Source organism: Chroicocephalus ridibundus, chromosome 20 (genome assembly GCF_963924245.1).
Source record: "Chroicocephalus ridibundus chromosome 20, bChrRid1.1, whole genome shotgun sequence".
Taxonomy (NCBI): domain Eukaryota; kingdom Metazoa; phylum Chordata; class Aves; order Charadriiformes; family Laridae; genus Chroicocephalus; species Chroicocephalus ridibundus.
The window spans coordinates 3,756,831-3,772,539 of record NC_086303.1 but is presented as its reverse complement, the minus strand read 5'-3'; the positions used below and the strand labels follow the sequence as shown (position 1 = coordinate 3,772,539).

Genomic DNA, 15,709 nt, shown 5'->3' with positions numbered 1-15,709 from the left:
TTGCATGGAAGATCTTGAAGCAAATAAATTAAAAAAAGAAAAAATAGCAACCCACCCACAGCATACCAGTTTGCTAATGCTAAAAGAGGCTCCCTTAACTGCAGTCCAGGACTACTGCATCAGCATGGCACTGATGGGCTCCGAATCAACACCCACATCCCTTGCTGTTATGTCCTTTCTGCTAGGTACAAAATAAAGATATCTGTTTTGCTCATCTAAAGTACCTCACAGCTTCACCTAGCACAGTGTCTTTGTCTTCCTGACTCCAGTTATATGTCAAAGAGGAATGCTTCATTCACAGGCTCTTCTAAATCTTCTTTCTCCTCAAAATAACCCACAAGATTTTCTCCTTGCCCTCCTTTCACCCTTGTGATGCTGACTGAGCTACCTGTAGACTCTTGATGAGAGCCGGCCTTTCCCTTTTGGTTTTCCAGAAATTCAGCCCATGCAACGCTTGCATGTAAAGCCTGCTCTGGTGGACAGGCACCGTTGCTGAGCTGAGAGGGACTCCCAGTACCATGGTTCCAGGCCATCACATGATGCCCTCTTTTGGGCTGTCTAGACTAAATTGTGGCTGTGAGCGGGCAATGCTGATGCCTGAATTTTCAGCCCACGAGAGAGAGATGCCCGTCCCTGGTGAATTGCTCAATATGCAGGATGAAAAAGATGCCAAGTTCCTGTGCTCATTCCTTCCGGCACAGCAAGGAGGGGGGAAAAGCAAGCTGCTCTCAGGCAAGAGCCCTTTTCATTTTCTCCAGACTCCTCTCCTCTTCTCTGTGACTGACATGGAGAAGCTCATGCACCCCATCTTCTTGGTCTTCTTGTCAGGTAAGAAAGCGTACGTGGCCTTGGGTTTCAGTTAACAGATAGGGAAAAGGACTGATGCAAAACTTGGTCTGTACCTGCACCTTGTACAAGATTACTGATAATGCTATGGGAAAAGACTGCACAGGTCTTGAAACACAGTAGCTTTTTCGGGATGCAAAGGCATCTTTGTTGCAGCATGCAGTTCTTTGGAAGACCAATACAAACAGTTATTATGGATAAAGAGTCTTACTGTCTGCCTGTACACTGCAAGGCCCAATGCAATGCAAGCAGAGGGAACCTGGAGCATTGCAGTGTGTTCTGCACTCTATTCTTCCTCCCAGTTCTATTGCAGGGATGTCAGACTCCTTCCTCGGAGTTTGTTCTTTTCCCTTAATTTCACAAAGGGCCAGTGGTGATCCAAGGGCTCAGCTTTTCTCATAGGGATCCTTTTGAGTCAGAACAGGAAACACTGTGTGCCTTTTCAGAGTGAAATGTGGAATTGCAAAATCCTATTTATTTCCATCTGTAGGGTTTTCAATGCAAATTGCAGCAGCTAGGGTTCAAGAGGAGGAAAAAAAAACCTCAAGGAAGGGGCCATCCCTGAACTCCTGGGCACTTGACTATTTTCAGCTTGGAAAGCAACATTCATCCGAAATGAGAAGGCACAGGACCCAGCTGGTGCTCCCAGCTGGCCGCCGTCTCTCTCCAGCCACACGTTGGAGATCCAGTACTTGCAGTGGTGCATAATACGGCAACAGATTCAGGCTTTGGCAGCACAGAAACCCATCCGCGAAATCAGAATGAGTTTGGAAAAAAGTCCACTATAATTTTTTCAGTAGCATACAACACGGGAGGATGAACACAAATAGTAAACAATCTGTCAGCAGAATTGGTTGAAAAGATAATGACATAAAGTTTTCCACAGGAAATTTCAGCAAATTTTTAAATGCCACGATTCTGATCAAGAGATTTTTTGCAATGCTGTTTCAAAACCAAACCAAACAAAAACGAAACCCAAAACCCTGGGACCATTCCAGGAACTGAAGGGGCAGAACTGGGGGTGAGCAGGGGTCCACAAGAGAAATAGGAGAGGGAGTTAGAATGTTTAGAGGGATTGCACGGGATTGGACTGGACACGCAGTGAGGTAAGCCTTAACTGGAACAACTGAGTGAAGCCACATATGAGGATAAAGACTTGTAAGTGTTGGATACTTAGCCCAGATGGGTTTTTATGCTGCCTTCTACTCAAGCCTGAAAGCACTTCAGATTTTTTAGTTCACAATTCACTTAGAATGGCTGAAATTATTATAAGAAGTGTTATTAAAAGGCTCAGCCAGCACAAAGTCCTCACAAGAGCCTGTTTTTTAATTTACTTCTATTTCATTGTTACTTATCGTTTCACAGAAGGCACTAGCCTCTGAAGTTTTTCACTAGAAATAGAGATTTCCACAAATACCACATCACACTGCACTGCTCTCTGGAAGTATTAATAGCTCAGACTGTCCCTTCTGTCTTTTCTTACCATAAAGAGGAATAGAAATTAGGAATAAGGAACTAACGCAACCAAAAAAGCCAAGCAGCCAAAGACCAGTTGTCAACATGGTTAAAACTAGTAGGATATCAAAAGATAGGGTAAAAAAATTTGATAAATCCCTGGATTTAGAAATCAGGAGTGGGATTAAGAAGAAACCTCCTAAACAGCTAGCTGGACACTGATTTGTAGATGTCACTTTGATTCTAGCATTTTCCAGGGCTGTATTGCTTCTCTCCGGCTGTGTAAAGAGCCTTAAAATGGGAATAAACTTCATGGGCATTTACTGCAAAGGACCCTTTCCACACCAGACGGTCCTGCAGAGCCAAATCTGCATCTAAGAACTTATTATATGGAAGCTCAAGGCCAAAACCTGAAGCAAGCTGCCTTATGCAAGTAAGCAGGTTGGACGTTGCAAAGCAGGGGTGTTACAGCAAGACTAGTCTAATGAGAATGACACAGAAACAATCTGTCACCATTGGGTCAAGCTATGTTTTTATGAGCTGCCTTGTAAAAAGAGCTTTTAAAAATCAAGACAGTTTGCCTGATGCCAACTCAATCTATCTGAGTGCCCTGGTTCATGCTCCTCAGAACCAGAGGAAAATGCAAGTTTATATTTAATCTCCCAAACATGCTGACAAACCGCTTCCCCTTACTGGGCAGGAGCCCAATGACAACACAAATCCAGAGCAGTCACTACAGGGCTAGGAGGGAAGGCAAGCACCAACATTTCCTGAGCTTCAGAAAATCACAAATATTAATGAAGATTATGCCTCCTCCTTCCCTCAGTGTTATCCCCCCTCTAAGAATATATGCTTGGCAAAAGCCAAATAACTACCAGTCAGAGGGATCAATACAGACATATTTCAAGAATGTCTGAACCAAGACTCTGAATCTGAGGACAGCATATCTTTCATGGTGGAAGCAGCCAGGTAAAAGCCCTACAGTTGACACCAGCCATCTCCAGAGTTGTAAAAGAGGAAAATGACGTTCACCATAAACATATTGGTAAGCGATAGATATGAAAGAGACTTGGCTCACCACTTCCTCCTTCTCTCCTAGCATCCTGTGCTGCAGAGAACGTCACTGTGGTGTATGGAATAGAGGGGGGCACCATTTCTGTCAACTGCACCTATAACCCCCGGCAGCAGCGGTGGAGAGAAAAGAGCTGGTGCAAGCAGATCGATGAGACCAAGTGCCAACATGTGGTGAGCGCCAGGCGCTTCTGGCTGACGTTCCTAAAGAACAGGAATGGCAGCACCTCCATCAGTGACAATGTCCGTGAAGGGGTCCTGACAGTGACCATGAAGCGACTCAAGAAGCAGGATGCTGGGTTGTACCAGTGTAAAACTGACTACCTGGGTGAAACAAACACCTTAAGGAAAGTGCAAGTGGAAGTGCTGACAGGTACGTCCTGGGGCTCTGAGTTTCAGGAGTTCCTGAGTTCCTACTTAAATTTCACGTGTGTCTGCAGCTGCTAACGTCTCACGTTAGTAAACATGTACTTTTTTCTTACTCTAAGGAGGTACTGCGTTTCATTGCCTCTTTTTAGTTCCTGTTTTACAGCAACATGACCTCACCGTTACAGGATATCTAACATATGTCATCCCATTATTGCTACCCAGATTAATCTTCTAGCACACAGCGCAGTGTCCAATCTTTCCTTGGTTATCTATGGCTAGCTGGTGTTGGTGACACCAAGGAATATCATCCAGAAACACCTGCAGAATGAACTATTCTGTTTCTATCATCAGCTGTCCTGGAGACCCAAATGCCAGAGGAGCCTAGTGCTGTGCAGAGCATCTCCAGGTAAGCCATAAAACTCCTCATGCTGCGATCTCTAGTCTTCCTAGGGCTAAACCAGATTAGCATCAGCAACCCCATTTGAAGCTGAGAGGAATACCACCACAGGCATATTCTCTACCTCTTCCTAATCCATGACAATTCTCAGAGCTGCTGTGTGGTTTCTAAACAGCAGCTCTACCCTAATCCAGAAAATTCAGTGCTTCAGTACCAAGCAAAACAACTCCTGTGGATCATGATTTATCCGTATGTGAGATCTTGCAGTTAAAACCTGTTATAGATGTTCTAACCTCCCAGGCTCTGTTGTGCATAGGCAGGAGATGTTACATCTTCACACTCTATACCAGAAGAGGTTTTTTAAAGGTTGAACCATCCCCTTCATGGCTAAGCTTTATTGTTGTATTTATGGTTCCCCATAGCATCCCTCCTGAAGCTGATTTCACTGTCTTCTATATCATTGCTGGATTCCTGGTTACTAAATTCATGGTGGCTGTGCTGATCTTTGTCATTGGCATCAGCAGGAAGAACAGAGAAACAGAGGAGAAGAACCCAAATGAGCATCAGGTCCTCCCTTTCGCTGGTGACCTTGCACATGATGGAATCAGCCCTTCCTGGGAAAGCACTGCTTAGAGCTAAACCAAAGGGAATCCACAGGGAAATGAACATCAAGCATTTGCAGGCAAAGCTTTGCCACCTGCCATAAGAAAAGGATCGCCTACTAAACACAGGTGTCAATGAACCTATCGCTCTAGAGAGGGAATGTCACCATCTACCACCTCTTCTCATTGGCGCTGACCAACTTTTTCCAACACAACTGAACTGAAAAGACGCTACCAGTAACACCTGAACCGAATGGAAGTGGATGGGATCGAGGGCTGGGGGGGAAAGGCAGAATACAAAGTCTTTCTGTCAGGAGATCCAGCACAAACTCATGTATGTGCAGAGTTGCTTTCCCAGGATGGTAAAGGTGAGAGAGCCCTGCTCAGTTTCCCCCCAGCTCATTGCTAGGCCACAAAAAGACTTTGCCATTCTATACAGCTGCTGGCATATTATTTGTTTTAAATAAAACTACAGATAAACCAGTGAACATAAATAGAAGTTCAGGTAACACATCTCAATGACCATATGTTGAGCAACTCACAGACACATCCACAAAATGGAAAGACATGGTTCTGTCTCAAATCTCCAAGAAGTTTCTCCTGATTCACTGAAGATCAGTGTTAAAAAACTTTTTTCAAGGTGTCCCACATGTCTCTACAAAATGCTCAAATGCTTCCCCGAAAGCAGGAAATATAGCCAGAACTAGATGGTTTGTATGGAAAGCTAATATTATTATTCCTCTAGAAATCAGCTTTTTATCTGAGATTCCACTCTCTAAAGACTGGAGTTTTGACACACTTTTGGCAATGCAATGCTCTGCTATCATCCCCAGTCACTGCCAGCAGCTGCACCACACCACCCGACAGAGTTATTCCAGATACGCATCCCCATTATCATTCCACTAGGGTCTGAACTGAGACCCATCAACTTCATGTCATCTCAGAGCAGTGCCAGGTGAGAGATTCTGTCTTTCCATGGTGATGAAGACCAGCTCCCAAAAACTGCCTTGGACAGTGTGGATTCTTGGTGAACAGTCACTGGGGAAAGGCATAAAGAACTGCAGAACAAACCAGAAGGGAGTGTGAAGTCCACATGCAGCTCTGAACCTGCTTCCTCATTTCTCAAACGATTTTGCAAACAAAGAATGAACTGTCTCTCTGTGCTCCTCCCTGTATTTTTTCTGCCCTCTCAAGGGGATGTTACAAACATGTGACTGTTGTTCATCACTCCCCAAAGTGAAGCTGCATTTAGCTCTCCCAGGAAGACCCCAAATGTAAGGGCATTCACACTTCTTTTCCCTGCACTGCCTGCAAAGCTAAATAAAATCAAACTGATTATCTGATGTAGTCTGGATTCATGACAAACAGCTGCAGTACACCATCAGATCACAATACACCACCCAGAGAAGAGGTAACACTTAGAACATGCTGATATGTTTATAACGTACAAAAATGCTCTGAGCCAGCTGGGCAGACTGGCACATACAGCCAGCTCCATTTAGCACCATGCAGAAACGGCAGCTCAAACCCCCAAACCAGATCGGGTAATGCATGGTTGTGCTCTGTCTAAACTAATTTCCTCTATTTGCAGAGGGTAAATTAGCCCATACACAGTCACACACCATTGCAGCTATACTAACACAAAGCTAGCTTCAGTATTCCCAGATGGTACTGTGGTGCCCAGCTAGATGTGCTATAGAACAAGGGAATCGCAGCTCTAACCAGGAGATATGAGTCCTAGTTCCAGCTCCAACCTGTTGAGAGACCTCAGGCAGGGTCATCCACCGCCTCTGTGATGGCACAGTGATGGTTCTCCACCACTATGCAGAGGTTTTGGGAACGACAGATATAAAACTTGCCTGTAAGTGCAAAGCTGCAGTAAGGAGGAACACATCCAACTGAAAGCTGCTCTGCACTATGTCAAGGTAGCACTAGAGACCGAAAATGCCTATTTCTTTTCCAGTCACACAGCCTGATTGCTAAATATGGCTATCTAGACAAGAACACAATTAAAGCAAAAAAGTAGCTGGCAAACATTATGCAGCCTTCCCACCCAAGAAGTAATAGTAAGATTGTCATTAAAAGATATTCTCAGCAATTCCAAACTGGCATCATCACTCTAGGCAGCAGACGACTGCAAGAGACACAGCAAGTTAACTTCCCCTGGAAGGGTTAAATTTTTTTCCTCTATGCCCTAAACCACTTTCTACTTGTGATTTTCTGGTTTTCCAGCCCTGCTGCTCTTGCTGGCACTACCAGGTAAGGCTCAGAGACTCTTAATTTCTCCAAGGAACAGGATGCTCTCTGTGCTGTTGCATGCATTGCACACTGTAATTTGCTTGAGCACTTTCTATTCAGGCCATCTATAGCCAGGCAGAGAATCAGAGTCAATGAGGGGAAGAAACGTTCAGCCTGAAATTTGCTTAATTATACAAGCTTTTGGGTTGTTATTTTTTTTTTATAGTAGTTCTGTATTTCGTCCAGAAACTGAACTTCATGGTAGGACATTTGGCAATCTTTGCCCTTCTGAGACCTTTCTCTCCCACTATCGCAAAGTTCTCAGTCTGAAAACACTTAGCATGTGGGGAGGTAAGTCTGCGTTTGTTGCTCTCTCCTGATACATCATGGATCAGGTATCACGATAGAGAGGCTAGCTGCTGTTTGCTTTATTACTGCAAATAAATACTGAGTCCATGGAGAGGAACAATAGGAATAAAAATGGAAAAAGGGTAGTGGCACTAAGGCCAAGCATAAATGTTTATTTAGGCAAACCTGCAGAGTTAAATTACTCTTCTCAGAGGCTCAGCATGAGAGTCCCAGTGGTATACTGTAAGAAAAACGGGCATACTAAACTGTGAGCACTTGTAGCAGCAATTTCTTCTTTCTTCGGAAGAATCATGCATGGCAGGAGAGGACGCGCAAGTATTTCTGCATACAGAGGGAGAGTCCTCCAGAGCTAACGGCTCATATGACATGCACAAGAATTTACATGAGAAGAAATTTTGGCGCAAGGAGCTGTCAGAAAAGTCTTGTCCATTCTTAGCCTTGAGTTCCCCTTTAAAAGAAAGCATTAACCTTAACTGTGCGCTGCATTGTTCAGTTGATCTGATAGACTTTGCACAGGGCTGGTTTTCTGTGATCATGACAGCACTTCCAAGAGAGAATTCTGGCACATATCAGTGCGGGCTGATCTGAAGAACATTCTGCTGCAAAGAATACAGATGGTGGTTTCACTCAAGGGTGAGCTATGAGGTCGACAGTGCACCGGGTGAGAGCCAAAACAAATCAAGAATGATGTGTCTCTTCCATTTTTGTTTCACAGCAAAACACAAGTGTATTTAGACACAGAGATCCCACTAGAGGTTATCAAGGACAGGGTAAAACTCTATTATGTAGTTCAACATAGAACCACAATATGTATCTACATGTACCTAGAGGCAGAAGTGGCCAGGAAATTATTTTTGCCACATGAAATAAAAAAGTTTCAAAGGGGAAAAAAAAAAAAATCAATGTTTTATGGATTACCATCAAAAAACAGTAATGCAATCTTTTAGGACTGTATTAATTGAAACCAAATTTTGGGGGTTTGGGCTTGGGACAGAAATATTTCAAATAAGTTGATGAAAACTAAAAATAATACCTCTTTTGGCATAAAATTTTCCGTCCTGTTAAAACTGTTTTACAGTCACAGAAACCTTTCACACAGAAAAGCTTTGATAACTCACGTACAAGACTTGTAAGATGGAGCAACACCATCTTCAACTTGAACACACATATGAGGCATAAGAAATATGCTGAGGTGGCTCCATGTCCCAGCACCTGGGGAATTCGACAGCAATAACAGCTGTAATCCAGATTTCCCATTTCCCACCCCAACTTCATCTCCACTGACCATCCTCCTCAGATTGTGGCTGCTTATTTCCTTGTCTGCCGCAAGTTCTCTTTCTGCTGCTGTTAGCTCTGCTCCTTTGTTGGGTGAGATGTACGCCACTGAGAGGATTGTTTTTTCCTGTCTTTTCTTCCTCTAATGAATCACCACTCTATTGTCTTTAGGACTTGTAAGGCTATTTGCAAAAAAAGGGCAACTCCCTGTCCCTCCACGGCTCTTATTCTGTGATAGGCAAATCGGGAAACTCCATCTTTTTACTTAGTGCAAAACGGTGTCCCAAATTAGATGTCACCCTATTATCAGAGGTAACCCTGATCAAAGTATAGTTAAAGTAGGAAGGACTGAAATGATGAATGACTTCACATGCAGAATAATTAGAGTGTGGCTGAAAAAGCTCCGACTTAATGACTCAGGAGAATATCATCTTGAGAGCCACTTCCAGGGGAGAAACAAACTACTGAATAGGATCATGCTGGAAGTTTGGGGTGAGTTAATCAAAGAATTAATGATTTTTTAAAAGTCAGCAATTTCTTACCACTTGACAAGAAAGATTACAGGTCAATGTTAAAGAGCTCTCTTCTGAGCCTGGAAATTTCCTGAGACACAGATAATCCCTGAATTTCTTTTTTTAAACAGATTTTTGATACATACTAATGATATAAACAAATTGCAGGGGGAGTCTGGATTGGCTTCACTGACTAATGAAATTTTACATTTACACCAGCAGATCAAACAGACTCCAAACAATCTGATTCTTTGTCTGAATTTCTACCTGAGTTCATCTCTTTGCCACTGCTCATTAATAAACGTCTCTATTTGTTTTAACACTTTACTTCCTCTTCTGCTTTTAGCAAGTGCAGGAGGCAGAAAAATAGAAGATACTTAGTGGAATCTCTTTGATTTTTCTGAGTTGACTGAAAAATGTGTGTGTGGAGGGCAATCACATGACACACTGTTTCTAAGATGCTTCCTTTCTAACAGCATTCAAATAAGCAACTCAGTTTTCGTATCATTCTCTAAAACGGTATGAATTTTCCTGGCCTATACTTTCCGCAAATCTTGTTTCCTTCAGGAGCTGTCCTTTCCCTTTGACCTGTCACAGGACCCAAACTTGTAATGAAAGCAGAAAAAATAATCACATTTGTCCCTCCGCGTATGATACAATCATCAAGTAAGTAGGTTTTCCAAGGCCTCGTGCAATATTTTGCAAGAATGAAAAAACGCCAGGGGACCACAACCCAAAGGGAAGAAAACTGGAATCACGGTATGTCTGTTCCTGTCCTACTAGCTACTTACTACTAGCTCTCTGGCCGGCTGTTTCCGTTAACATACCCTGATAACAGATACTACCCAACAACTTGAACAAAACTTCCAGCTCTTACCTGAGGAACTGGTTGATCCCATTCCTGTAATTCAGCTGCACTAACTAACCTTCTTTTAGGGTTATGCAGCACAGGATGAATTTTCTTGTGCGACTTCACAATTTCATAGCTGACAAGCTAGCAATAACTCTGGACCATTCTACAAACCTGCAAAGCAGGATTTTTTAGCATAATAAAAAGCCATCTGGGATGGATTGATGGCGGAAAATCACCTGCTCTTGTTTTTTTTTCTCAAGGGGAAAATTGGAATAATCAGGATGAAGATTTAGACACCATTTCATTTCCCACTAAGAAGTGGGATGTCACCAACCCTACAGGTGACAGCACTAAGGATCAGAGGTAAAAACCAAAGGCTTCCAGACTCTTAAGTATAGCATTCTGGAGGCATTGAAAGATTTGAGGAGCGGTGTGACAAACCGAAGCATGTGCACGCCCATACGTACACACAAAAAGAGGTTTCTCCTTCTACCCTGTAGAGTTTGGTCCTACCTCCCCAGGTCCCATGAAAAGCTGTAGGTTTCTATCAGTTTCAGGAGCACGAGGTGAGGCCTCTACTGAAAATGCTCAGTTTGACTGTATTCTTGCTTTCTGCCTAGTTAAAAATGGACAACTATATGGCCCATGCAATGCTACAACGACTGCACCATTTGAACAGACAGACCAACCTGAGACCATTCCCCGTTAAGTACCATAGTATGTCAGACGAGAGTTATTACCAGCCCTGATCAAAGATGACCCTATTAATGATCCTAATCAAAGACAGACCATGAGAAGGGCTACTGCATCCTGATGAGGGATGCCTTTGAACTCTGGCAGCACCGCACATGACTGCAAGAAGAGAGTATTCCCCAGACTTGCCAAGTCCCGAAGAAAATCCAGCTGGGACGGATCCTCTGTGGCTGTAGATCAGTACTGACCTCATGGAACCACGCTTGTTTAGAGACAGCACAAGTAATATTTGCATGTTGAATTTTTATCCTAGAACAATAATCCATTTTCAAACACACAAAATCCCCTCCCAAATTAACCTAGTCATCTCTGGTGCTGTAAATAGCAATGGAGATATCATGCTTTTCCCTGAAGTACTCTGCTTTCATGGTGCTGAGTTCCTTCCTGCCTACAACTGCTCTGATTGCTACTGTCATATTCCTCGTTACCACTTACATCAGAAGGAAAAGGGCGGGCAAAGCTCCCTAATCCCCTTGTCTAGTTTTCCTGCCCCTACTGCTTGTTGTCCCACCACCCTCAATGTAAGGAAGGTCTGTTCATAGCAATCGTTGTCCAGGGAGGCAACGAGACTGAGCTGAGAATGAAATGCAAGATGTGAGTTAAACTGCAGGTAGGGGACAGTGGGGGTAGTGACTCCGAAAACCAAAAAGTAAAGGTGTGGTTTTGCACTCAAAGGAGATTCTGTCGGTCATGGCAGGAAAAGGGATGGACTTTGGCAAATATCTTTTCAGCCAAGCCGCACTGCAGGTAAGGCATCATCAGAAATCCCACATTCCTGGTGCTTTGTTTGATCTCTGTCGTGCAGAGACACTGGCTCTGTGTTCACCACTGCCAGAGGTTATAAGGCATGCAGTACCGTCCATCCTACGCTGAATGCATGGCATCCACTCAAGCTAGCAGACTAAAGCTAGCTGGCCATATTTGTTGATTGTCTGACATCTTGCTGCAAAGCAGACACAACCTAACTTGGTTATTTGAGTGAGTCACAGCCCTTCTGCATATTTTTGTTTATAGTACTCAGAAAAATTAATGTAGTAACAAATATATAATTTTGACAATTAACTGGCCTTGAATCTTCAGTAACATCACCAAAGGTTCTCATCAAAGGAAAACTCTGCTAGTTGCAAACGCCCTAAATATTTAGTGAGTTAACTGTTGCTGCACCTTTCTACCTCCTCCCTTAAATCTGAGGAAGTAGAGGTTTGTGTAAGAGAAGTTTTCTAAACTTCTCTGAGCACACTTTCCGTTTTCCCATGCGTCCCCTCCCCTTCTTCCCCAGTTCCATGATATGAGGAGAAAATATCTGTGGTTGCAGATGAACTAAGACTAATAGTCAGAAGTAAAAAATGCTGAATTTCTTTTTAACTTCTTATTCTCTGTGGTTTCTCAGGACGGAAGAAACAAAGGAAGCAGAATGTCAGATGGGGAACTGAATGATAATGCAATATATGCTGTCATAAGGCACCAACCTCAGCTGAAGCCTGAAGATGTTATATATGGCAACATACAGCCTTCTTCCACGCTTTCTTCCACGCTCAAGAACCACCAGGCAATTCAGTTTCCTCAGGGTCTGTGGAATATGCTACTGTTATCTTCAGAGCCACAACTCCACATTCTGGAACTGAAAAAGAGAAAAGCAGGTACACTTAAACAAAGCAGCACAAAGCCTGGGGCTTATTCACAGAATTTTGCTGATCTGCACTTAGAAACAATCCATTTGTAACAAACTGCTCCAGTTGGATGCATATGGGGTGCGAGGCAGAAAGCAGCTGAAAGGATGAGACACAGGGATGCACAAACCTTCCCTGAAAAAAAAAACCCTGCACTTTTCTACTAGCACCGCATCACAATTCAGCTATTGGTAAGCAAATCTAGCAGAAGGCTATGGTATATTTGCTTTTTCCAAATTGCTGTACTTTTAAATGACAGGCAACTATAAACCCGAATACAGGAAACTGGTTCTCTCTGGTAACAACTGATATTGTGCCACAGCCAATAAAGGGCTGTGAGATACGAGAACACGATGCTTCCTTTTAGACTTTCTTCAACAGCTCACTTAAATACTCATATATAAAATGCTAATTATTGCCCACTCTGATAAGATCCAAGTTAGCAAAGCTGTAAAGAATCTGCTTTATTTTAAACATCTGAATTGTTTCACAGACTTCAGAGAGACAAGTAATGCGCTTGACATGTTTTAGTAAACAAGGGTTTTGTTGAAAATTACTTGTCTACCTTATAGTATAAAATGTCTTCGGCTTGAACACATGGGTGTAAAGTTTAAACCCAAAGTTATTTATTTATTTATTTATTTTTACAAAGAAATAACTTTGCATTTCCTTGCCTTGGTGTTTGTTTATTAATGCTGCATCCACGCTACACATCGAAGTGCCTTCCAGCAGCAGTTCTGCAAATTGGCTAAAATTTGCCATATGCCTAAGAGGCCAGGGAGATCTGAGCACAAGGCAGAGATGAAAAGGACAACATTCTATTAGCCACTGTGAAAACCATCCAGTTCTGCTCCAAGTTTTGAAAGGCCCACAGAAAGCAAAATGGGAAAGTAAACTGAATTATACTACAAACCACAGAGACAAAGGAGAATCCTGCTGGACAAAAGTCGACTCTCTGAAAGTCACTGAAATATGAGAAGGGTTTTGGAACAAATGATTGTATCTAACTCCTCCAAGTACAAAGAATCGGCAAAGTGTTGTTGCATGAAGAACCTACAGAAAGAGAAAACCCAGACTACCAACCCTATTCGCTTCACTTTAGTATTTTGAATGAATTTTATTCATTCTATTCACTTTAGAATACCTGCTCAGTTGTTCTCAACTTCCTGTCTAACTTCTCTCCCATAGATAGCAATTGCAAAATATTGATTTTTGAAAGGAAAGTTGAAAGGAAAACTCAACAATAAAGGACAAGATCCTGGCAACCGTGACTAGCCCAAGATCAGCAGATAGAGGAACTTCTCTCCAAAGTGAGGCGTTGCTTTAAATTAGTCTGCTCCTGTTCTTGTTAGGGAACTGAAAAGAATTTCAAAATAAGAATAAAGCAAAAAGCTGTAAAAATCAGTATCTGAGTGCCTTTGTAATCAGATAACCTATTATGAGCTGAGGGCATTCTCTCTAGGCCTACAATACCTGCTTACTCCCTTGGGCCACTGCCCTTCATGCTCTTCTGCGTTCAAGAGTCTTCAGCTGTGAGGTCCTTGAGGATTTATTCTGTTTATTTGCCAACAATCACACTTCCGGCATGTCTGCATTTCATCACGTTGCAGAGCTGCCAGCAACGCAGCGACAGAAAACCAGCCAGCTTTCTTCAGGACCCACTCCGACTCCCGGCCCGTGGGGGCTACTCAGCATGTAACAACAGTGCCTGAGTTAGGAGGCCAGATCCTGTACATTCGGCAAAGGGAAAAAGGCATCTTCAGAAGATATTTTAAAACAGCAGGACCTAACCGGATGCCCTGAACTGCCAGCTGGAGGAACTTCTATCCTATCTCACCTATGGGGACACCATCCCCCTAGACAGTTAACCCAGGTGGTATGGTAATGCCCTGTTATAACTGGCATTAGAAATACACACCAATTTTCCACTGGAGCTCTGGAACCACTTCAGTGTAGCTAAATACATCTCATCCAGTACTTCCAAGCTGTTTTACAGGTAGTACAAAGAAATCACTCACAGTTGGTTCACTTGGAAAACACCATTAAGGGATCCACTGCAGGAGAAAGAAACACAATTGTGTTTGGGGTAAAACTTGCCTTTTTTGTTCTGTTTGTTGCCAGCTAGTGATATTCACACATGCTTTCAACCTCTGCTAATAGATGCTTCTGCACCAGTGAGGGCAAAACCAGGCACCCGGAACTGCAGTAGTGTTCGTTCAAGAACATAGCGAATAGGTACAAAATCAGTGAAGTTCAGTGTAATCCTTCTAAAAGGGTGCACATCCCAAGCACACAGAGGAAAAAAAATATGCAGAACATAGTATTTTGCTTTTTTTATATGGCTGCTTTTAACTCAAAGAGCTTCGCAAACTGTAAACAGACACAAGAACTGTTTCAACAATACTGTAACATACAACTGCTTGATACCACACAAAGATTGCCTAACAGTGCAGGACTTGATAAAAGTATTTACGTTATTGTAGCGAATGTTTAAGTTACAATGCTGCTGAGAGATCCTGAGCAGCACAGGTGGAAGAAACAGCGTGCCCCAGAGGGAGCAGCAGGCAGACAGGGAAATTGACTCTCTCTTAAACCTTTCAAAGCCCGCCCAATCCTCTTAAGAGGAAAACTTCCTTTTGTGCCAAAACACAAGAAATAAGCACTTTCTAAGGGTGTCCGTTCAGTCATATTTGGCCAAAAAAGATAGTGACATGATACTTGGGAATTTGGGGACAAAAAGAAACTGCCTCCTGGAAGGTAACCAAGAATATAAACAAATTAGTGTCTGAGAAAGAAGAGCATTTGAGTAACATGAAGGTGAATTGTCATCTCTTCCACTTATGCCACCCAGTACAGATTCTATCACTGCACCCACAGGACACTCCCTCTGCTCCAGGGCACTTTCTATATAATCACTGGATTCTTCTGCGTAGCCTTCCAGGGATTCATTCAATGCAATGAATCCTGCAGCGAGCATGCAGAGACTCAAGCATCATGAAGGTGCGCTGTGCATTATGCCAAAAGATATCTAGGAGCTGCCATAGCTATGGAAGAGACATAGCGTGACTACTAAGCGTATTTCCCTTAATGATGCCAATGGTAATTTTTCTTTCACACAATAATTGCCATGCATCCTCTTTGCTCCCAGATGAGACTCACCGAATATTTTGCCCACACTTGAAGGACGTACAAAAGCAACACTGGCCAGCTCCAAGCAGTCTTCCTTCCCTTCCCCAGCTCAGTGAGGCCATTTCCCAACTCCAAGAGGGTCACAGGAGCTTCCCCCCAGGTTCAGAGGT

At 43.0% G+C, this 15,709-nt stretch overlaps 1 protein-coding gene and 1 pseudogene across 3 annotated transcripts; both read left to right on the top strand.

Annotated features, from left to right (window-relative positions):
- The first annotated feature begins 435 nt into the window (after nt 1-435).
- LOC134525526 (triggering receptor expressed on myeloid cells 2-like) lies at nt 436-6,083 on the top strand. 3 transcript variants are annotated; one of them, XM_063356454.1, is made up of 4 exons: nt 436-828; nt 3,401-3,745; nt 4,093-4,147; nt 4,561-6,083. In XM_063356454.1, the coding sequence occupies exons 1-4, from the start codon at nt 519-521 to the stop codon at nt 4,769-4,771; spliced, it is 921 nt and encodes a 306-aa protein (XP_063212524.1). In that variant the 5' UTR covers nt 436-518; the 3' UTR covers nt 4,772-6,083. The 3 variants fall into 3 exon arrangements, with proteins under 3 accessions (XP_063212524.1, XP_063212526.1, XP_063212525.1); XM_063356456.1 differs by having other exon boundaries at nt 438-828; nt 4,663-6,083; XM_063356455.1 differs by having other exon boundaries at nt 439-828; nt 4,660-6,083.
- An 846-nt stretch (nt 6,084-6,929) lies between these two features.
- On the top strand, nt 6,930-14,213 carry LOC134525731 (uncharacterized; annotated as a pseudogene).
- The last annotated feature ends 1,496 nt before the right edge of the window (nt 14,214-15,709 follow it).